General features: G+C 34.5%; 1 protein-coding gene and 1 pseudogene across 1 annotated transcript in view; one reads left to right on the forward strand and one right to left on the reverse strand.

The window, feature by feature from the left end:
• Positions 1-17,832, forward strand: part of ENPP1 (ectonucleotide pyrophosphatase/phosphodiesterase 1) — a 55,239-nt gene extending 37,407 nt beyond the window's left edge. The window contains exons 14-25 of the mRNA XM_016129406.2: positions 1,547-1,578; positions 2,318-2,445; positions 3,675-3,744; positions 4,470-4,557; positions 5,682-5,851; positions 6,639-6,690; positions 7,997-8,148; positions 9,979-10,108; positions 11,156-11,239; positions 12,008-12,140; positions 13,694-13,856; positions 16,740-17,832. Coding sequence (XP_015984892.2) covers positions 1,547-1,578; positions 2,318-2,445; positions 3,675-3,744; positions 4,470-4,557; positions 5,682-5,851; positions 6,639-6,690; positions 7,997-8,148; positions 9,979-10,108; positions 11,156-11,239; positions 12,008-12,140; positions 13,694-13,856; positions 16,740-16,910 — 1,373 coding nt within the window. The 3' untranslated portion in view covers positions 16,911-17,832. The remainder of the gene's footprint in view (positions 1-1,546; positions 1,579-2,317; positions 2,446-3,674; positions 3,745-4,469; positions 4,558-5,681; positions 5,852-6,638; positions 6,691-7,996; positions 8,149-9,978; positions 10,109-11,155; positions 11,240-12,007; positions 12,141-13,693; positions 13,857-16,739) is intronic.
• A 3,541-nt stretch (positions 17,833-21,373) lies between these two features.
• LOC118606249 lies at positions 21,374-21,492 on the reverse strand (annotated as a pseudogene).
• Between the last annotated feature and the right edge of the window lie 3,612 nt (positions 21,493-25,104).

Here is a 25,104-nt window from a genome sequence, read left to right on the forward strand (position 1 = left end):
ATTCCATAAGCAACTAATTTCTGTCCTCAGAGATGACTTTCTTAAACCATTCCAAAAACGAATAAGAATATATTTTGTAAACAGAGAAGAATAAATTTCATGTTCTCTTCTGACCCTGTGTGGAACCCAGACTACCAAGAAATTTTTTAAATGTTTTATTCTTTTGCAAGTCAAGCCTATTTCATAATTATTTGCATCTCTGTTATAACTCTCATTTCCATTACCATCCTTGGTAACTTTTAACTTTTCAGCAAAATAGTAACATTTTGTTACAATTAACTTCAGACTAGAAAGAGAATAAAGCTTTTCTTACAGTTATCAGAATTGGGTTAGGTTTGGGCACTGTAGTGCTATAATGTTTCAATAGATATTGTTGAATATTCATGAGAAGAAATAGATTTTGCTGCAGGAAAGTGGTTATACAAATACATTAACATAGTGATCTATATGCATAGTGACTCTATATGCATGACAAATTTTATTAGTATTTTTTTAAATGTATAAAAGTAGTACACAGTTATTGTTAAACCTCTTATGAAAACTATAGAGGAGATGGAAGTCCCCAGAAATATTTAGGATGGGATGGCTGAACTTTAGTCACACCCCTTAACTCAAGTAGGCTCCTAAATTTTTCGAACTAAAGCAAAAGCTATGTCTATTTATCTGCATAATACATAAAATCTATATACAGTATATATTCTTTTATCTGAATAATTTTCTCAAATTTATGTAAAGTCTAGCTAAAAAGATCTTAGAAAGCTAGGTAGTATGGATTTATAGCACAAGGTACACTAAGTAAGTACACCGTGGGCTTGCTATGCAAATTCAGTTTCAAACTATTCTACATGTCCCTCTTATTTGAATCTGGAATTGTCCGTGAATATCAAAATATATAAAGTAAAAATTAATAGTTTCCCATCCCAAATCCCCTTAATTTACAGCTCAGTTCCTCTCTAGAGATTAACACTGTCGAGTTTAGAATGTGTCTTCTCAGCTATTAGCTATTCATAAATAAAATATTCATTTTTATTTTTACACAGTGAAATTGTACTAGATCTAGATAGATGGATGCATGAGTATTTGGATGCATGGACAAATAGATGGATAAATGAATGGACAGGCAAATGGATAGATGGCCAGATAGATGAATGGAAAGATGGATAGATGAATGGACAGGCAGATGGATAGATGGTCAGATGGATGAATGGAAAGATGGATAGATGAATGGACAGGCAGATGGATAGATGGTCAGATGGATGAATGCATGGACAAATGAATGAACAGATGGACAGACAGGTGGATGTTCTGTGACTTGCATTTTCATTTAACAATATGACATAATTTCATTGACTTTGGAGGAGAGTGGCCAAAGATCTGTCTTATTCCTATCAATGACTAATGTGTAATGATTTGAATGACCTTTTTGAAACTTGCTTTGGTATTTAAATATAGGGTTTGAGTCTGACATTCTGTAATTTTTGTATTACTTTTATTGCTAATTGTAACATACCATCCACAATTAATTCTTATTTTTGTCCCTCTTCAGTTAATTATGAAAGCATTGTCAGAAATCTTTCTGTGAGTATATTTATTTTTCTATTATCTAATTATCGTATTATCTAGTTTTGTATAACATATATTTAGAAAAAAAGTTTCAGTATTTGTTACTGGGATTATAGGATTAGAATTTCGAGTGTCTAGGTTTTAAAGATCTTTAAGGACATGTCCCAAAAATCTAGGTTTTAATGTTTTTAAGTATTTATTGGCATTGTTGAATTTATGTGACAGTACAAGAAATACATAACTGAAAACAATAGAAGGAAAAAACCTAGACCTGTACTGCCATAAATACTATTAGCATTATGATACATTGTCTTTTTTATGCCTATATTTTAAAAAGCAAGTTTTTGTTCTAATGCTGAGTTATCTATACTATGTTTTTTGTTTTTGTTTTTATTTGTACTTGATGGAAAATTGAATATTAGAGAAAATCTTATAATTGTAGTTACAAGAGTGTTTGAAAATAAGATCATCAGTAGTAACTCAGATATAATCTAGTGACATAGTCTAAGAATCCTGGGACTTCTATGTGGTGATTATGATTTCCTGTAAAAATAAGGATATTCAATAGCTAGAAAATATTCCACTTGTACATTATACAAATAGTAACTCAGTTATTTTTCCACATGTACCTTATTAGGCATGCTGGTAAAATGCTTTGAGAAAAATTCATATGGAATTAGAAAGCACTTTCAAGAGAAGTTTATACTAAACAAATATGGGAGTAATTTTTTTTCTTTGCCTTCTACAATTTCAGTGCCGGGAGTCAAACCAGCACTTCAAACCATACCTGAAGCAATTCTTACCCAAGCGTTTGCACTTTGCCAAAAGTGACAGGATTGAGCCCTTAACATTCTATTTGGACCCTCAATGGCAACTCGCATTGTAAGTTCTGAGTCTCACAGGTTAACTTAGCCTGATCTGTCAGTAATTCAAGGTAACCATGGGGTCTTTTCCAATAGTGTTGTTTGTTATATGAAAACTGCACAAATATGTTTTTCTGAATCAATCTTTATGAACATAGTAGAGGTGTTCTGAGATTAGATAAGGGGTTTTCAACCTTGGCCTATTGACATTTTGGATCAGATAATTCTTTGTGGTAGGGAGCTATATTGTGGGATGTTTAAAAGCATTCCTGGCTTCTACTCACTAAATGAAAAAGTGCTCTTTCTATATAGTTATGACTATCAAAAATGTCACCAGACATTGAAGGCCATGGGGAGAGGGGATCACTCCCAGCTAAGAAGCACTGCTCTGTCTGCCCACATCCATATTGATTATTTCTTATGGTCCATATTTGTGATATCACTTGCCATTGTATCTCTTCTGCACATTACAGTGATGCCTAACAATATCTTCAAAGTCCAGCAAATAATTGGCTAAAGCTCTTTACCTTATAATAATGATCAAGTACCTTCATTATTATACAGGTGTTTTTTTTTTATTCTTGTCATACTAATTCATCAATAAACCTCACTCTGTTGGTATGTTCAGCAAATTATTTGGATGGTTAAGTTATTAACATCTCCAAACTTGATCATTAACTCTTTTGATGGTTGCCAGGAAACCAGGGATGATAAATAACCCCTGTCAAGCAAAACCTAAGCAGTCAACCAGAAGTCAGTCAACAGAATTACACTGTCTCTACTTTATTAGAAAGCTGTGCTTATAGTGTTTGAAAGAAGATGAAAGAAGGGATGGTTCTTATTCTCATGGAGAACTAATATTGAATGAACATCTACTATGTTCCAAGCATTTCTTTAGGTTAAACCATTTAATTTTTACAAACAACTCAGTATAACAAAATTGAAACCAAGAGAAGATAATTAAATTGCCAAAGTCACAGCTAGTTAATAGCACAGTCCAGGTTCAAGACCAGTTAGTTCTATCTCAGGGCCGGTGGTTTTTTTCCCTCTATGCCATATTGTTTGTAGTTAACTTGTCTACAGAATAAAAGATAAAGGCAGCCCTTTACTGCTTTTCAAAGCCAGGTGATTTTATTTACCTTTTCTTGGTTTGTTTAACAAAATAGTTACTTATTCTTTAATCCAATAGTTATCAATTTTTCTTTATGAACTGACTTTACATTATTAATGCATATTATGCCAAATTAGGAATCCTTCAGAAAGGAAATATTGTGGAAGTGGATTTCATGGCTCTGACAATATATTTTCAAGCATGCAAGTGAGTAAACCTACCATATATTTTTTAAATGATGTATCTAAAGAAAAACTGATATGTAAAGTTTTACACTTAGAAACACAGACTGATTATATGTCTTGAATGAGAAGTAATGAAGCATATATGTTCATATAGCTCTTTTCCTTTGGACATTAAATTGATAGAATTTAGTTAAAATTTTATATTCTTATTTCATGAATATGTAATATATGCCTCCTACTAAATTTCCAATACTTATTTTGCATATATTATGCTTCATTAAGAATGTTGCTCCACAGTAAATGAAAGACAGTTGGTTAATATTTGAAAGGATATCAAACTCATGTTCTAAATGAAGATAATACCTTAAATTTACCTAGCACTTTAAGATTTTTAAAAATATATTCACAATAATTATGTAATTTGATTCTTGCAACACTGTGTAAGGTGGGCAGGGGGAGGTTTACATCCCATTTCTTAGATGAAAATCTATTTCGTTATTATTCTGCTCTGAAGGTCAAGTCAGAAATTGTAGTAAAGCTAAGAGAAATATCCTAGGTGTCCTTACATTATATGTGCAACAGAGGTTTAAAAAAATTCTACAAAGCCCATCCGGCATAGTATTTTTCTTTTTATCTTAGCATAACCAGTTTATATATGTGTACTACAGAAAATATAAAATAGTTTTTGATCAACTACATACATAACTGAAGTGAACTGATAAACTGTTTCTTTTCTGGCCAATCCAGGCCCTCTTTATTGGCTATGGACCTGCATTCAAGCATGGCATTGAAGTTGAATCCTTTGAAAATATTGAAGTTTATAACTTAATATGTGGTAAGTGTAAACAGGCAACTTTCATCTCTTCTGAAAATAGAGCTGGAATAGGATGATCAAAAGTAGGCCACATGATGGGCACCTTTGTGGAGATGATGAGGCAAGACAGACACTCACATTTCCACTTTTCTTCTTCCTGACCCAGAGTCAATGAAAAGAATATGCCATACATACTCTGATTACTTATCTGATTCTTCCACTAGGCTGCATACTGGTAAAGTACAAAACCCAGAGAGGGGAGGTCTATACATTTTCGGTGCCTGGTTCTTTGTCCGCTCTGGGCTTAATTATATGATGACTGAATCAGATCAGTTGTGGAAGCCAGATAAAAGAGTTTGGGGCTGTGAAAGGTAGGCAAAACAGGTGGAACCTCTGGTAGCAATAAAAGCTATATGGATGACAAGTCAAGGTTGTAAAAACAAAGGCAGACCCATTAGATATATTCTTGGTTACGCTGTACCATCTTAGTACTATTATGGGTGAGGTATTGCATCTTAAATGTTACTTCCTTTTTCTGATGATACTGGGTATTTGAAAAACCTTAAATATGTCCTGAGTATAATTCTTTTTGGGAGCTGATATGCATAAATGAGATAACAGATCCTAAAGCACTTAAAACAGTGCCTGGCATATAGTAAGTGTTTTATAAGTATTTGCTGTCATTACTATTAAGAGCATGAGTCTTAGACTTGGACAAAGCTGGTTTTAAGTCCTCTGTCTATTATGTTAGTAGCTTTGAGACCTTGGACAAAGTACTCTGATCACTCATCTACAAATATTGACAATACTTATTAAATTGTTTGGAGGATTAAACAAGAAAAATATATTAGTATGGTGATTGGCATATATAATAAGCATCCAATAGGTGGTAACTATAATTATTATGCACATTAAAATTCAGAAATTTTTATAGAGAAGTACAGCAATACACATCACTATTTCTATTAAGAATAGCATAGTCATAAATACTCTAAAACCCAAGAAAGTTTTATAGTTTTGTTTTAGATAAAGAATTAAGGACTCATATAGAGTTAATTTAAAAAAAATAAAAATCATAGTACGCATCTACTATTTATTTGATTTAGAAACTTAACTAAATCTTTACCTTTCTTGGAATTATGCAGATTTACTGAATTTGACACCTGCTCTTAATAATGGAACTCATGGAAGTCTAAACCATCTTCTAAAGAATCCCATTTATACCCCAAAGCATCCCAAAGAAGTCCACCCCCTAGTCCAATGCCCCTTCACAAGAACCCCCGGAGGTAACCTTGGCTGTTCATGCGATCCCTTGGTAAGTATTGTGGAGAAGCTGAGCCTAGTGTGTATGTGTGTTTTTATAGCATCCTCTGCATAGCATGTCCTGTAGAAATACTTAATGATCAAATTAAAATTTATGAGTGAAAGTAAACATAATATTTATTTTTAATTCTAGTGACACATACAGACCTTTGATTTTTAAATTTTTCCTCTCCCTTGTTTTTTGCATTTTTGCCTCTATTTTTATCCCTGGGTGCTGTGACTTGACTTTCAGGTTGGAAGAAGTCTAGCTGAGTCCTGGAGCATCCTAAGTCATAGAATTTATGCTGTTATCCTAGCAGCCAGATCTTGTTTATAAACCAGTCACAGTATTCCTTCTCTAAAATACATTGCAACATATTTTAAATTTGGGGAGGGATATATTATTTTTTGGTACAAAATAGATGTATGGCACTACTGCTTATAGTTGTTGTAAAAAGAGGAAGATTTGTGACAAGTTATAAACAAAATCAATAGGATCCATAAAGATAGAAATTTGGGGAGTAGTTGATTTTATGCTTTCTTTTTTGTTTCAAAATTATAGAAAGACTTGTAAGGGTAGAGATAGGAATTAGAAAGCAGCTATTCTTATTTTTCAATTAATAGTGTTGTGCTTATGCTAATGATTTTATATTTTTGCAACTTCATCAAAAAATGACTTTTACAAGATGGGTTTAAATTTTATCTATGTTCTACAATAGAATAATTAAGCCGTAGAAGTTATTTGTTACAAATTAAAACATATCTGTCATTCCTTAAAAATAGCATTATTAACTTTTTAGATTTTTCCAGTTGTGGATTTTCAGGCACAGTTGAATCTGACAATGGCAGAAGGTAAGGCATGTTTACGCTTGAATTTGGAATATTGAAGAAGGCTTTTTCTCAACAGTGCAAACCACAGAGAATTGGTTTGGGGACCTTTTTGAGAATAATAAATAAAATAAAAGGAGTACTAGAGGACCACTGATGAAACACAATTTTCTTTGCTTGACAGTCTAGACTGTTACTCATAAGGCAAGAAGAAATATTTACAGTGGAAAGAGTTTGTAATATATTTATTGGAAGCTGAATCACTCTTTATGAACATGGTAGAGGAGCTTTGAGATTTTAAAGGTTTTCATAGGTTTATAATAAATCTTTCAGTTTCCATTGAAAATACCTGGTAATTGTCTATCTCACTGGTTTTTAGTTTATTATGAGATAGTATAAATTGATTTTTTAAAGTTATTTCTTCATAAGTTTTGAATGAAAATTAAGAATTTGCAGACACCTGATGAAATTTGTCATTTGCGACCTAGATGTTCAGTGTCACTTTGATAGAGTCTCTGATAGATTAAGTTACTTGTCTCACAATTTTTTCCTTCTGGAATAAAAACATAAATTCTGCAGTATTCCTGACTTGGATTTGTATAAAATCTCTGTAAAGATTCAGATTAGAGAAATCTTTGATGACCTCAGGGTGGCAAAGTGTTGTGGTGACGAATGACACTTTGGAAACTGAGCAGATTGGGGTTTGAATATGAGTTTAGGGACATTATGTCCTGGGAAGGATTTAGTTCCTATCAACTGTTATTTTCTCATCTTTAAAATGGGCATATAACCTTAATTCATAGGGCTATATGAGAATTAAATTAGATAATATCTGCAAAGAACCCAGCACTGGAAAAAGGGCAATAAATGGTCCATACTAGTATTGTTTCGTTCAGTTTAATCTCATAATTTCAGTTCTGAACTTTTGCTTTCCAAGTACAATATCATTCAGAAACTTTTCTTTCTGGAGTACAGCTTGAAGAATAAAGTAATTCAAATGATGTTAAAGAATTTTAGTAATATCATTTAAGTCCTAATTGCTAAAATTTCTAGCAATTTCACGTAGTGTGTGTCTCTTGTGATATCTTCATATTACATTGCTTTTTCAGAATGTATAGGCAAAAGTGCAGTGAATCACTTTTGTTTCCTTAATTGTTTATCATTTTTCTCTTTGTAATTAGTTTTTTTTTTTCTTTGCAGTTAAAATAATTTTTCAGTCTGGTGAAATAGAGGAAAGAATTAGATGAATGTATCATATATGTTATCATATAATGCACATCACAGTGTTTAACTTGTGGTTTGTTTCCATTTTTCCCCCCTGTAACCCAAGAGAAGGTTATAAGGCGTGGCACTCTGCCCTATGGAAGACCCAGAGTTCTCCAGAACAGCACTGTCTGTCTTCTCTACCAGCACCGGTTTGTGAGTGGCTACAGCCATGACATACAAATGCCCCTGTGGGCATCCTACACCGTGGACAGAAATGCAAGTATTTGTTACCCCTTTAGCTATGTGTGGTAATTTCAAATTATCATTAAGCAAAACATTGGGAGCATAGTTTCTCACTGTAAATTTTGGCTCTATAATCAGTTCCCAAATTAGATGATCACTGAATGGGGAGTCAGAAACATTAGGTTCCGGCTCTGCTACTAACTAGCTTGTGACTTTGAGACTCAGAACATGTTTATTTTTCTGTGAGATGAGGAATGTGCAGTAAAGTCTTCTCTTTTGGCTTTTTTTTTTTTTTTTTTTTTGGTTTAAATACTTTATGATTCTCCTGTTTAATTTCATGAAATGAGTTTTACACTCAGTTACAATTAGTCATCTCTAAATATGTAGTATGTGAGCACAAGGATGTCCCTCAACTGCCCAACTTCTAGGGGATCCTCACTGGTGGGGGAGGCCATTAAGTTCAGTAACCTCACTGCATTACGCCATCTATAGGAAAGCCCCAGACCAAACCAGAGAGAGGCTGGGATCCTGTTCACCCCCAGACCAGAGGAGTTATGTCTTGAAAAGAGTGAAGGGAAGTATCCCAGAATAAGACCACCATTTTCCTTACTCCCTTCCTTCTGGGTGCTTTGGTGGAAGAGAAATGATAAAGGAGATAGGCTTTGAAAAAGAGAATGAAGGGAGGGGATGAGATTTGGATCTTACATGGAATCAAAGTTTTTTTTTCCAATTACAGCTGACATTCAATATTATTATTAATCTCAGGCGTGTAGCATAGTGGTTAGGCATTTATCTAACTTATGAAGTGATCTCCCCAATAAATCTAGTATCCACTTGGCACCATACAAGAATCGAAGTTTTAAACTAGACTGACCAGCTTTTCAGAAACTGAAAGTTTCTGGCAAGCCGTACATGGAATTGAAGTTTTAAACTAGACTGACTAGATTTTCAGAAATTGAAAGTGTCTGGTAAGCTATAGGATGCCCTAAAGGGATAGAAAGAGGATTTTAAAGTATTTGGTTGAGTCATTTAAAAAGCAAAACTATTGTAATGTCATTGAGATTGTTAAATAAAAAGAGTGATATATATATTATAGATATATGTATATGTAATTTCTGCATTAAAAATATATATATATACACAGTGTACACACACATTCACATATTTGCATAAAATTTCTGCCTTGATTTTAAAAAATTTCAGACTATATTCAAACACAGTTGTATTAACCAATATTACCCCAGTAAACTTAATTAAAAAAAAAAAAACAGTAAACACTTTTTTTACTTGACTTGGTAATATATAGCATGCTACACAGTTTTTATAGGTTCCATCCTATTTATTGTTGTCTAATACCTCAATTATGGTGTTTCGATTGTTTGAATTTTCAGTTTTCTTATGTAATTAAAGCTGCAAAAATTCAGAATCATCTCTACTCCCGAGGTTTTCATATTATATTGATATTCAGTGTCTTTTTTACTCCCCTCCCTGACAAACTTTTAGGTGTGTAGTTCAGTATGGAATATAGTTTCAGATATCTAAAACTCAGCAATTCCCTATGTAAAAGTTTGAAGTTGAGTGCAAAAAAAAAAAAAAAAAAACTAACAAAATTAATATAGCGTATTTGAAAAAAGTTGCACACATGACAAATGATTAATATTCTTAATATTGTAAAGAGTTTTGCACTTCAATTAGAAAAAAAAGAAGACTACACTAGTAGAAAAAAGGAAAAAAGGTGAAGAACAATGAGCTGACAACTAGAGCGCCATAATTCTATGATGCAATTCACCTTTAACTAGTGACAAAGCTATCTTTTCTTCTGTTCACTTGATACTTAATGGTTCTTTTCATTGTGTTCTTCAGGACAGTTTCTCTACAGGAGACTTTTCCAACTGCCTTTACCAGGATCTTCGAATTTCTCTTAGTCCTGTCCATAAATGTTCATTTTATAAAAATAATTCTAAACTGAGTTATGGGTTCCTCTCCCCACCACGTAAGTTTCTTCCTTTCTGACCTTCCCTTTCTCTTATCCTCTTTCTTCCTTTTCCGTTTCTTTTTATGGGGCAATGTACATCATTTTGTTTATTTATGGATGAAAATTGTGAATAAGAAATATAGCTACTTGGGCAAATTTTAAAGCTAGGTCTAAAATTTGAGTTTTAGAAAACTTTTTACTTTTGTTTGAAGGGTAGTTGACTTAGCCCAGACACTGTAGATAGGACATTCTTCAGTTTTCTGCATTTCTTTTAAACCGAATATGAGAAAACTCAGTGAAGTCAGATGGATACATCAAGGTTATTAGGAAGGAATATCATTTTGTCATTTAAAAAGAAAAATGTAATTTGTCAAAGAATTAGGTAAAGTTAGAACTTAAGTGTGCCTGCTCTTTTGCCAATATGAGCCCCTAGGAAATGGCTTTTTTTTTTTTTTGAAGTTAAATGTTCTATTTTTAAAGTGGCAAATTTATATGTTAATGAGAGCATGTATTCAGACTGCCCTAAAAAGGCAAAAATCAGAAGGCTCCAGGTGCTCAAATATCCAGTTCAGTTGCCAGAGTGGGTGTCTGAAGTCAGAGCTTGGCTATTGCATTATAAAAATAGCTGAAGCCCAAGCCGAAAATCCATACAAAGAAGCCTTGTACAGCATTTCCAAGCAGACATCCTGTGATGTTTTTTCTGGGTTGTTCTGAAGCCAGATATTCTCGTTTTTCTTTTCACTGTGAAAGAGTTTAAGGAAAGAATATTTTAAACACAATATACGCTTTACTTGAAATAAAGCAAATAAGGTAAAATTTGAATATGTTTAATTTGGGGCCCTGCTTATTAAAGTTTTTGTCTTTGGTAAATTTTCTTGAAGAAGAAAAGATCTAAATGATTATTTTGTTAAGGTACTGGACCAAACACATAGTGTTTCTCCTTGAACCAAGACCTGGAAAAGTTTTACACTCAGCTAATTTTTTTTTTAAATTTCTCCCATAAGAAAGTATAATTTCTAATGTTATTTGTGAATGAAATAGTTGTCCTTTTTATTTTCTTTGTAGAACTTTTAAATAAAGGTTCAAGTAAAATATATTCTGAAGCATTGCTTACTACTAATATAGTGCCAATGTACCAGAGTTTTCAAGGTAAAAAATTTTAACCCTTTATCTCATAATTTCAATGAATAGTTGTGTATTATAGGTATAATTTATGTGTATAAGACCGATGTTCTAAATTAAATGACTAAATATTAAATACATTCTTATAGGTTTGACTATTATTTTGCTTTGTATTTAGATGTTTTTAAACATTTTTTGTGGAAAAAATAATATTCTAAGTTATCTAGCTAATATAGTCTACTAACATCAACTTTCAATCTTTTTCCTATTTATTTCAAGTTTCTGATTGTTGTTTTTGATCTTACAATGAACAGATTTTATACAATTATTAATTATTGCGGCAGTTGGCTCTTATAAGAATAAATATACATTTATACTTCAAGTGGTACATGGGATTATAAAATATAGAGCATCCAAGGAAATTTTTACTCTATATCTAGAATACTTGTGACTATTTCAAACAGAATATTCAGATATTAACAGTAAATCTGAATAACCTGCCTTGTTTCTGTTTGTGGGTCTTTTTTCATGCTTAATGATGAGATGTGACCACACGTTCATTGTGATATACCAGTTCAGAAATGACTGAGAGTTGATGTCAACATTTGTATATTAGTCCTTGCAGAGGCCAAAGCTGAACAATGAATGCTTGACCTCGCACTACTACCGAAGCCGAACTAGACTTAATCTCTAATTATTACAAATGCTGATTTTGAATCATGGTGTTGACTTATTTCACATGAGAGCATGGCTCCTTGTTCTTTCTAAACTATGCTGTCTTCTTCCTTGTTTCAGTTATATGGCGATACTTTCATAGTACCCTACTGCAAAGGTATGCTGTAGAAAGAAATGGGGTCAATGTTGTCAGTGGTCCCGTGTTTGACTCTGATTATGATGGACGTTATGATTCCTCAGAGACTCTGAAACAGTAAGAACATATTTCACTTATTCTTAACAACACCTATCAAGTGGGATTACCATCCAGATGAGTCAGGACAACCTTTTCTGTCCACTACTATTCAAGTTTATATATGTGACATTTCTGATTACACTGGAAGCCCTTTTAAATATCTAATTAGTTTTTATGTTTTGCTCAGTGTTCAATAAAATATTTTTTTAGTTGAAAGAACTAGTGTTTCTCTACCACTCAGCTCAGAGGAGTAATTCTTGAGCTTAGATTAAATACTGAACTCTGCCATGTGTTCAGAAGGTAACATTAGTGTTTAAAATCTCTATGTGTGGCTAAAATACCATTCTAATTAACATACTGCTACTTAGAAGATAAAGAAGTATATGTGGCTAGAGGCATCATGAGCCAAGGAGTCAACTAGTTTATAAAGCTATAGTGTCCAAATGTAGGCCTTGGGTGAATGACACAGCTTTTACCCAAGTCTGGCTGGAGGGAAATGATAAAGTGACCATCTTTAAAAAACCATTAATGATGCTGTTTTTATAAAGCAGAGGAGTTTAGAAAATGGTTGATCTTTATTAAAACAGTAATTACAAGATTTTTCGAAGCAATTTTGCTATTAAGGCTACAAGAAAAAGGGACTGAAACCTCTGCTAAAATTCGGCCCCTTTCTGAGAATTTATCTCTCAGGCTCACTTAGGGATTACTGTTACACACATATACATCTGTAACTACATTAGTTTGTAAAATCACTTTTTTTTTTTTTTTTACTATATTCCTCGAGACATAAGGGTTCCACATAACTGTCTCATAAGTCACAGCAGTAGAATGGGTAAAGAAAAGAACTTCATAACTTTTCCATTCATAGCTTCAACCAGAGCTCTCTGTTTTAAGGTTTTATATATTATGGTACTACATAAAATTATGTTTGAAAACAGTGATCACACAACCTTAAATTTTGAAACATGCTGAAAAAACAAGCAAACAAACCTAACTTTGAGACCAAAGGAAACAGGAAAATTGAGATGAGGCAAAAGTGTTAGTTGGGACATCTTTAAGAATATGCTCAATTAAAAAAAAAAAATTATTGGGCTAAGGAAGAAAATTCGGTCAAAACAAAGAATTCACAGCAATACGGCTTCTATGAAGGAGATGGAATAAAAATATATTCCAAACCAGTTCTCTCTCCATACATTGTATGTCCACAGAGTTTAATAGATTATGAATAATGTGTTAGAATGTTGGTTGTAAGTATTCAAAAACATTCTTATTTTTTTATTGTCTCAATTCCAGTGTGTTAAGGTAGAATTTTTAAAAATTTCACAGTTTATTAAATTTCCAGAGAGAATATAAATTCTTTGGATTGTGTTTATATGACTGTCTTCTAAATCTTTTGGTCTGGCAGAATATATAGAGGTATTATGATTACTGACTTCTTATAATACAATTGATTATTTGACTGAATTTTATTTTTAGATGTGTTAAAAATGCTTAACTGAAATATTAAATATTAAATATTGAAAAGAAACTGGTTATTTCTTTCTTAAGGTGAATATTGCTATATTTTACAGAAACAGCAGACTCATCCGTAATCAAGAAATTCTAATTCCAACTCACTTCTTCATTGTACTAACAAGTTGTAAAAATACATCACAGACTCCCTCACAGTGTGAAAATTTAGATACCTTAGCTTTCATTTTGCCTCACAGGACTGATAACAGTGAGAGCTGTGTGGTAAGTAGCCTTTGCTAATTTACCTTAAACAATGAAAATGTAAATATAAGTTTTTGTTTGTATCTTACATCTAACATTTCTGTGGGAGAAAGTATAACTTGAATATACATATACTTTGAAATCATAGAATGGTCTTAAATTTGATTCTCTAGGACGACGTATATTTGGAAAAGACCACTCTTGTCTGCTAGAAACACTAAAAATCAGATCAAAATGTAAAAACTTAGTGACTTCATATGGTTTAGCCACTGAATTTTAGGTTTATTTAAAGTATGAATTTACTCTTGTCTCAAATCTGGGTTTATAACTCCAAAGGCATCAGTACTATTAGAAATTGGTCTTTTTGTTGTGATTAGGAAGCATTTCAAATTAATTTTACTTTATTATAAAAATCATGTTTGTCCCTAATTATCTTTTCTTATTCTATTATCATTCCAGTGTTTGGAAATGATTCTTTTATTTTATCTTATTTGCTCAGAATTTTAAAAGTCTAAACTGTAGTCTTTGAACATCAAGACTTCTTCAAAATTTTAGCAATTTTTAAGTTTTTCCTTATGGTAAGTGAAAAGTTTTTCTTTTAGAGTACTTTCTAGATTTCCTAGTTTTTTGTTTTTGTCTTTTTTGTTGTTGTTGTTGTTATACAAAGTAAGTTGAGACCTAAGTTGGCAAGTAGATTTGACTTTCCTACCAGCCTCAATGGATGGGTGGACACCTGGAGTCTTATAGTCAAAAGGATCTTGAGGTCCAGTCAGCTTGGCAAGAACGAGTGCTGTTATCACTCATTTATATTCATTCTTTTATCTATTCTTAGAGCCAGCCATTGATTCTTTTATCCTTTCTTAGAGCCAGCCATTGATTCTTTTATCCTTTCTTAGAGCCAGCCATTCTTTCCTTTAATAGATATTTCTTGCTAGGTAGTCTAGGTTACTGAGGACACAGCAGTGAACAAAGCAGACAGTGGTCTCTGCAGTGGGCCCAGGAATGGATGGAATGCAGTGACCCATTTGCTGTCCCCGATCTAGTAGTCTTTCTATGTATTATTCATTAAAATCAGTGAAGATATGTCTCTTTGTTTCTATTTCAGAATTGACCAGTCCCCATAGAACACATTTCTCATTATTTTTTTTTCCTTTTCTTCAGAATTAAGTACAGAATAGCAAGATTTTAACTATTTGGATGCCTGTTGAGCATCTAACATTGCCTACCGTCAATATTGTGGCTCTTGTTGGACACATACCAAGTGTTTCCTTCTTCATTGCTTTATTTTCCTTGAGAGATTAAATTTTCAGTAAAGTTATCAGTGTTGTGTTCTGCAGCAAATACCAGAGAACCCAGGTACTTGAGAAAGTAAGGGGTTCCTCAGGCCACAGAAAGTCCAGAGGTAGATAGTCTTGGGACAGTACTCTTATGGACCAGGACCTTTTCTATCATTCTGTGCCACTATTCATAGTGTATGGCCCATTGGCCTAAAGATGGCTTGTACTTCTCTAAATATTATATCTGAATTGTGGTCCCTGACCCCCAAAAGAAGGCAGCAACAGGCTTATGCCTATATCTCATTGACCAAATGATATTAAATGCCGAGCTAGGTGTCGAGTTCCTTATTCATCTCAACTGTTCCAAAATCTATTGTACAGATATCTTTAATACAAATATTTTATCAAATTTTATAATATCAGTATGCCCAGAAGATACTAAGTATTGGCCTTCAACCAAGGAGAGGATTATTTGAAGGTATATCACACATACTTACATCTGTTTCATTTCCAAAAGTAGCGACTAAGAGTCAGCTGGATGTTGGCCTGAGGAAACATGCCTTATGTGCACTTTTTATCTATTCCTGTAAATATTGGAACCAATAGCAAATATCTTCTGAGTCTACTGAGTCAGGGCTACTTCTCAGAAAGCCAGGGTGAGGACAGCTACAGAGAAGAAGGCAGTGGAGCAGTAGTATTGAGTGGTAGATGATTTGGAGGCTAATGGGAAAAATGGAAATTATTGATCTGTTCCTCTTTTATGTGGCAAGTCTATATTTATCATTTTCTACTAATAATGTCCCAAAGATACAAGAAACATTATTGAAGGATGTCTTTAAAAGCATAATCATAGCTCACCAACCAGTGGACACTTTCCTCATCTGGCCTTCTCCAGTAGATATTTTCAGAAAAATTTATACTAACACATGGATGTATGATTTCTATCTCTCTTACCTACCTCAGCTACCACCACCTCTGCTTCCATATGCCAGGTCATGTGCCTTTAATTCTTTTCTAATCTTATATTAGCTAAGACTTCACAACCTCACTAGAAGTGAAATTGTTTTACCACTTCCCCCAACCCTTTCTTCACTGCAACTATGCATGTAACTATGAGGAGAACTAGTATTTGTATAGTGCATGTGCACACATTGTTACATTGGATCCTCAAGACAACCCAGTAAGGAGGGTGCAGGTAAAAGAATCAGGATTCAGATATTAAATAACTTGCCTGGGTTTACTTGGTAGGGTGATGGTAGAACCAGAACTCGAATCCAAGTTTCTTTACGCTAATTCCCATGTTTTTTCTATCATCCCATATTGCTTCTGTTTTCCATTTTTAACCCCATGAAATTGAAGTTTCTTGCACCAATGCAATAAATGGACATCTGTTCCAGGTATACTTTTCTTTCACCAAATTTGATGCATCTAATTTAATAAACATGCATATTTTATATTAGATGGTGAGTTACTCAAGAGCAGAGATTATGCTTGGCAAATCTTACGACATCTACCATTTGGGAACTAAACTGTCATAGCTGATTAAAATGAGAGAGTTGGAGAGCTTGTAGGGAAAGTGAACTGCTGGTTCTTCAGTGACTTTCTTCTTTATTTCCTACCCTCATAGCATGGGAAGCATGAGTCCTCATGGGTTGAAGAGTTGTTGAAGTTACACAGAGCTCGGATCACAGATGTTGAACATATCACTGGACTCAGCTTCTATCAAGAAAGAAAAGAGCCAATTTCAGACATTTTAAAGTTGAAAACACACTTGCCAACCTTTAACCAAGAAGACTGATAATTTTTTTATTCCAAATACACACTATAAATCTTTTTGAAAGAACCTTCTATTTTATACAGTCCTCTTATTCTCATTATTGCATTGTTTGGAAACTGTCTCCCAGAGTTAGAACTGGGGATCCTCTGTGACATGTGACCATCTCAGGGAAACTGGTGGCCTCAGCAGAGCAATAGGAAAGTGTTCCTGTTGAATATCGCACATTGTTCAAATGTGTAAGAATTGTTCAAATTCGGGAATAAAGACAGACCAAACCTAAAACTGCTCTTCTACTTCTCTTAAGGGCAGAAATAACCTGTGAACACTTTCTGGACAACAGATATTTGAATCTTATTATCATCGATAAACGTTTATGGAGCCAGCAAGCGCTAGACTAATGAATAGGATTGGAATAATCCATGTTACACTAGTATCTTTACAAGAATTTAAAAGTAATTCTTGATTTTTTTAGAAGTGATTTTTGAATTTCATGTATATTGGTTTTAATCAAAAAAAAAGTTGATAGAAACAAAATGTTTCTGAGGTCCTCAAAAGCCAAAATATGTAATCATGTATTATTATTTTCTTGTGATGGCGTTTTTAGATTTAATGGCTCTAACAAGTTAAACTTTGAGGGAAGATCTATGAATTGAGTACATTGACCTGTTGTAAAATTTTACTCTACATTTGTACCAAAAAAAAAAAAATCGCATTCTGCTCACTGGTACTTAACATAGGTTAAAAATAGCTCTAAAAGTATTTCTTTTACATGGTTAAAATGTCTTATCTTGGTGAATCTTTAGAGAACTTGTCAACACATTCAAGGTGGCATTTTTCCTCCTCTGTGTACAAAAATGACCCCAACAGCAGCAAAGCTATACTGTACTGAGCTGTTCATTTTGAAGTTCCACAGATTTGAAGAGAACATGTTACCATCACTTCATATCTTTTGGTGGTCATGATAAATGAACTCGATTTCTCCGCTGCACAGACTCTATCCTTTAGTGCTGACGTGTGAACCTTCAAAGGCTACATTCACTTTTAGGCTACCTGGGGCTAACTTAGGTGTCCTATTAGTACACTGAAGATCTATTTGTATTTGTCCTTCATATAATACTCATTCCTCATCAGCCTCAGGGACACAAAGGCCTTTAGATAATACAATTTGCACCTAAAAATTATTTAATAATTTAGAAAGTTTCATTGGTTTCTGTTTTAGTTCCTCGGATCTCTGGAGTTAAATACATTATTTTTATCTAAAAAAAATTTGTTTTAAATTATCTTTCTGTTCAAATTGAGTAATTTCTATTATTCTATCTTTAAGTTCACTCTTCCTGTATCTAATCTATTCTGCTGTTGAGCCCATCCATTGCGTGTGTATATACACACCCTTACAGACACACACACACATTTCAGTTATTGTATTTTTTATTTGCTGAGAATTTTTATCTCTGCTGAGACTTTCTATGTGTTCATTTGTTTCAAGAATGTTCGTAATTGTTTATTGAAGCATTTTTTTTTATGATGGCTGCTATCAAATCTATGTCCTCCATTGATACTTGGGGTAAGAGGGAACCCTTGTTGTTACTGGACGTGGTGGGAATTCAGCTCCACTCTTGGTTTCCTGCAATGCCTCCCTGGCTGGGATGTGCAAGGTGTGCTGGTGCTGCCCCAACGTGGTCTCCACTGACACTGTGGACAGGGTCGGCGGGGAGAGCTTTATTGTTACCAGGTAGGGACGAAATTACCAGTTCCCTACTCAGCCTTCTCTAATAGCACCCTGGTAGTGCACTCGCGACACCTCTTTATAGGCTAGCAAGGGTAGAATTGTAGGTTCCCCACTCCATCTTTGCTGGTATGGGTGGAGTCATGGTCTTTTCTGTGGCGTTTGACTGGAGTGGAGCAGTTATTGTTTTCTCTTGCTAGGCTACTCTTCTGTTTCTCTGGCTAGAGAGAGCACAGGCCTTGTTCCGGGCTTCTTTTTGTCTGTACTCAGCATTTCCAGATTGCTGACTTCTTCAGCTGCAAGTCTGGGATATATGAGTTAACAAAAAAAATCCTCAGGAATTCATTACAGTGTTGTTTTTGGGTCCCAAGATCCCTAGCCTGTCTTCTCCTCTTCACCTTTCAGAATTTTCCTGTTTGTTTTATATGTAATAACCAAGCTTTTTATCTGCACTTAGCAGAAGGATATCTACTTCTTTGTAGAAGTGTCTTATTGATTTTTATATATTCTTTAATACACATGCAGACGCATGATTGCCTCTATATAAAGCATCTTAGCAGATCTTAATTAAATGGGTAGATGCCTTTTTCCTTTGCCAGATATCAGGAATACCCAGAAAAACAGGTTATAATCTTTATAGTCTTAGACGAAGCGGGTAGCAGAAGTGGAAATGATCCCTAAAAGGTGGTGAATGTAATTAATAATGGAGGCCTGTGAGGTGCCAGGGAGCACAAAGAGGCACTAGGTGCTGCTTGGCAGTATCAGCAGCGGCTTCCCAGAGTGGTGACATTGGGGCTGGGACTTGAAGGATAAACTGGAGCACTTTAGGGGAACAGGTGAGGAAAGGACATTCTAGTCTTTCAGGGATGGACACATTTTTAGCATTTTCCTTTTTACTGTTACTCCTGATATTTTCTTCAAGCGTCACTGTGACTAACTTATAATATACACAACTATTTCCTGGTTTTTGCTCTGTTATAATAATCTCTCATTCGTGAAGGAAATGTCAGACTATGAATTCTGTGCTGACTTTTTAAAGGAAGTGGCATCCATATCGGTTCCTACTTAGCCTTTTTTCCCCAGTTGCTCTTATATACTATTTCTTTTTATATTTTCTTGTCTTGAAAGAGACCGTTCCTTTCTCTATGTTAGCAATTTAAAACATGTGACTAGTCACCACTTTTCCAATTTGAATGGTAAATTCACATGATCATATATGGAAATTCTTTCTCCTACTTTCTTTAATATAAAGGTTATTCCTTAATTCTCAAATGCTAAGCAAGACTTTTATTTATTCCTAATTTTATTGCCATGCATCTGGTCAGTTAAATGAGGTAAGTAACTTTCATATAAAATTTCATAGCTAGTCAGTTCATATGTGGCAGAGCAAATAACTAGATGGAACTTAAAAATATTTTCAAAAACTGGAGAAAAGAGGGCAAACCTTAGGAGGAGGAAGGTGAAAATTCAGTTTCCAGCAGAATGAGTAAATATGTAGAGTTCTGTTAGTCCAGTTTGCCTGGTCTTGTTTAAGGAGACAGAAGAGACAAGCATGGAGCTGAACCACCTGCTCCTGTCAGAGAGGCACTTCGCCCCTGCCTTGATGTTTTTCTCTCATTAGCTGCAATAACCGTCCTGCCCTGCTCTGTGAGTACATGCTTATCTAATAGAAACTGGCATTTGGACTTTGAAACTAAATATGATGACTATACTTCATGCCGAAGCCTATCCTAGGAATTTTAATACGTATTAAGTAAAATTTTATCATGGCTACAGTCCAAGGTCATTCTCCCTGATTTTTGGCCAGTCTAAATATTGTAAGGTAAAAAAAAAAATATATATATATATATATATATAGAACATAAGTGTCTCTAGGCTAAGAAATGTGATTTACAAATAAAAGTTATATATACAGAAGCTTGGCTGCTTTCCTGTGTGTGTGTGTGTGTTTGTGTATGTGCATATGTGCGTATGTGGAGGGTGGGGGCAGGGAATGGGTGGTGGTGGTTCTCCAGGAGTTGATAGTGCAAAAGTTGTGGACAATTAACTACAACTGTATTGTTGAAAGGAAAAAAAAGATCCAAAGTTCATTTTAGTTTCACAGAGTAAACATCTATTTCTGTTCTGTGACCTATATTCTTATTTTTGGTATTTTAATTATATTTAATCATACTTCTGGGTAAAAACAAGCAACAGGCATATATAAATATCCTTTCAGTACTTAGAATGATCTGAAACCAGAGGAAAAGTCTCCAACTTGTAACCTCCATGTATCTTTTTCAACATGAAAATTTCACATTTATCCTTTTCATTGTATATAAATAGTGATTGAAGAAAAAACTAAAGATGTTTACTAGAAATCATATTCATACCAGAAAACAAGATGCATAAAATATGTTTTAGCCTAGAAATGAAAGAATCTCTAGAATAGATAGTATATGGGATCCCAAAAGGAAGCAGCGATGTAAAAGGAGCTTCTTTCATCCTACCAGATGCTATTTTAAATTTAACTTCATACTTACCATACATCTCAATTTGGGGGACAATTTTTAGGATTTTTTTTTTTTTTTTTTTTTTTACACCTACAGCACCTGGTCTTTCTAGGTGGTTTCCCATCCAAGTACTAACCAGGCCCAACCCTGTCACTATTTATTTTTTATTTATTTATTTATTTTTTTAAGCTAGACAACCCTTGGTTGATTTCATAGATTACAAGGACCTTGACAGGTTACGATCCCTTATTTTTTTAAATGTTTTACGCCTACAGCTCCTGGTCTTCCCAGGTGGTCTCCCATCCAAGTACTAACCAGGCCTGACCCTGCTTAGCTTCCTAGATCAGACAGGATGGGGCTTGTTCAGGGTGGCATGGCCGTAGACAGAGGATTTTAATAAAAATATAACATTCATTTAAAATTTATAGCCGATTTTATTATATATCGTCAATTCCGAACTCAGAATAGACTTCTGCTTTCACAGAACAGAAATACAAAACAAGAAATATTCAGGAAATAAGATTTTTATAACATCTCCTAATTTTGCCCCATGATGTCAGGTATTTTTCAATATCAGAAATGTTTTATGCTTGCACTTGGATGGCATTGTACTGGCCATAATATAAAGGAAGTGAAGCAGGGGTCTTGGAACTTGACAGGATTTTAAATAAATGAGACCAAAATTTTCTCAGTCCAATGAATGGATCTCATTGCTTAAATTTTCACAAATTTTAAAATCTCAACACAATTTTGAATTCTCTATCATAAACTACCCTATACCTTGATACAATTACACTGTCTTTATTTTAAAGTGTTCCTTGTATTAAGGTCTGAACAGAAACAAAGTGGTAAATCTGTGGGGCTTGTGTTTGTGAACTTGTTTGTTTCTAAGATATTGTCCACAGTTAAACTCAGCAGCACACTTTAAGACATTACAACTAGATAAGATTCAATTAGATCAAAATTAACAATAGATTTTCAAAGCTGTGCTTTCTCTGTCTCTAGGAATTAAACATTGGGGATAAGTTAAAGAGCAGGACAGATGATGTGCCTGCCACTTGGTCCTTACTTATCAACATTTCACCTTATTTCAAGATTCATCCCAAGGTCCCTGTTCTTATGATACTAGTCCTCTTCTCATTTGTACTCCTAAGGCATTGGTTGTGTGAACAGACTGTCTTTAACAGAACAGATAGCACAGGCCCTCAAACTAGTCATTGTTAAATACAAGCATACCTCCTTTTATCCAGCTTTATTGCATTGTTTATAAATTGAAAGTTTGTGGCAACCACAGCAAAAAAGATTAAGACTCCTGAAGGCTCAGACAATGGTTAGCAATAAGCACTTTTTTTTGGCAATAAAATATTTTTTAATTAAGGTGTATACCTTATTTTTGTAGACATATTGCTATTGCACAATTAATAGATTATAGTACAGCATAAACATAATTTTTATATATACTGAAAAAGCAAAACATGTATGACTCTATTATGATATTCACTTTATTGCGATGGCCTGGAACTGAACCAGAAATGTCTCCGAGGTAAGCCCACAACCAACTGCACATGTGTAATGCAATATAGTGTTTCATAACCTGTACACAATGTTGTAAGATGGTATTGTGACCTTCTAATACATTGTACTGTGGACTGAAAAAAAAGGTTCTATGGAAAGTAATCTCACAGGGTGGTCCAATCATAAATTCCTAACTGGGCAGGTTACCTTGGGTAGTCATGCCCCAGGCCTATAAGTTCTTTAGTGAGAGCTTTTAAGCCAGCCCTGTACATGTTCTCAAGCATCCAGGATAACACACCTTTGAAATGTCAGAAGTAATACCCCTTGAAGGGAATATTAACCCTCAAGAGAGCACAGAATTTTAACTTGTTAACTATCCTGTAACCCAATCTCCCGTTTTGCTTTCTCCTATCTTCACATAATCTTATGTTCTCTCCTTAATTCCAAATGTATAAAAAATGCTGCAACACTTTTCTTCTCCAGAGCATTTGAGGTCTTGATCCCCAGCATGTGTCATCGGTTTGGCTCAACTAAGCACATAGCAATTCTCTACAAGTTTGGACAGTTCTTATGTTGTCAGTACCCAGACCCTTGATGCTAGATACAAATACATTGCTTGCTAAAGGTAGTCTGAAACCATAAAAGGAAAGAAAATAATTTTAGGATGGTGTGGTTATAGGTAGAAGGGGATCTTTAACTTCCCCTTGGGGCTTTCAGGGATCTGGCTAGATCATATGCTAAAGAAAACACATTACCACAAACCTCATAAGGAAATGGAGAAGTACAAAGAAGCTGTACTATCTAAACATGTTCAGCCTGTGGTCTTCTGTTGAATTTGCCAAGATTGTATCCTTTGACCTTATTCCCCAAAACTATAACTTTGATGAGATGTCAAGAGTGTGTGTGCTATTGTTATTGGGACAAAAAAGGTGTTGTGGCCGCCAGTCCCCGAAAGACACACGGACCACCAGAACTCAGTGAATGAGTTATAGGAAATACTCTTTATTCAGCCAGCTGGGTCTGCCAGGGGTACGCAGACCCCAAATTAAGCAGCCCTGAAATGTAGAGGTACAGGGCTTTTAAGCCCCAAATCCTATTCTTCATTCTGTCTAAAGATCAAGGGCTATCTTTCTTTTATTCATTACCTGTCAACTCACAGGTCAGGTGCATAAGCAGGGTTACAGAAACAGAAAGTGTGTTTAGAATGTTATCTTCTTATGGGTAACAGCCTATGTTTCTATGGACATAGCCATGTTCTCATGGGCATAGCCAAGCAGTAATTTTCCTGCAGATAATAGATTTCTAGCAGTCATTTTTCAGCCATTACAAAGGGGTCCTTCTTCTGCGTGTATCTAAGCCAAAGAAGAGATACGTGTAGGTTTTGTACCAAAGAAAGTAAGATTTATTAGAGAGTTGCAAGTCTCGGAGACACGCAAGCTACCACTCAAAGGCCTGGCCCCTGGGGTGTCTCAGAGTACAGATTATATAGGGAAAAATCAGAAGTCTTGAAAGCTAAGGGATTTGGAGTCAATGGGTGCTACTAATTGGACACTTGGAGGGGGATGAGGTAATTGATCGTTGTGTCTGGTTCTGAAATCAATCATGATGCCATCCCGTCTGGTCTTGTGGCTGGTGGGTGGTGGTTCTGCCCAATGGGCCTGTGCTGAAACACTTAAAGCCAAGATGTTCTCTTTAGTCTAAAGTCCAGTGGAAACCTAGTGTTCTCATGATTATGGACCTGCGGCTCAGTTAATCTTATGTCCTAAGGCTTAATGATTAAAGGAGCATTCACACAGAGGATAAGGGCTGGGGCGGGTCTGGGAAGCAAGTGAGTCACAATGCCATTATCCGGGCAAAACCAATTTGAATCAGAGAAAAAACACTGTAGTTAAAAAATGAATTTTGTGTGTAGTTACACTGTTTCACAAGGACTGCAACTCAAATACTGTGGGATTTTTTACCCCCCGGTGATTATAACTCTCATTGGGCATTTAGCATATATCTCTTAAATTGACAAATTTCTTTTCATGTATTCATTATCTTGTCTCCAAAGTCATCTGTCATTGAGAACTGAAATAATCTTTATATCTACTATTTCTAGTACAGTGCCTGGCACATAGTAGTTGCTCAAATAAGAAAACACGTCCAGATGAATAAAAACCAATGAGATAATTCTACCAAAACATACATTTAAGATAGCTAAGGAATCATAGGTTACAGAAAAGCAGCTAGAACAATCATACGGAAATGAATTATTCTTTGCATCCCTAGTTTTTAAGTGCCAGATGGTATTTTCGATGGGATGTTTTTAAAAAGAAGTTCATTTATAGATATCTTCATTGTGTACAAGGAATAATTTTAAAAAATAGTAAATAGAAGTTCAAGTAATGTCTTTCAAGAGCTGTTCACGGTTGTTTCATTGACTGCATTCCTGTGGAAAGTATGATGCCTAATGAACTGAAGAGGAAAGAATGAACTTCTC

The sequence above is a fragment of the Rousettus aegyptiacus genome, unplaced genomic scaffold, assembly GCF_014176215.1.
Source record: "Rousettus aegyptiacus isolate mRouAeg1 unplaced genomic scaffold, mRouAeg1.p scaffold_m13_p_1, whole genome shotgun sequence".
In the NCBI taxonomy this organism is placed as follows: Eukaryota; Metazoa; Chordata; class Mammalia; order Chiroptera; family Pteropodidae; genus Rousettus; species Rousettus aegyptiacus.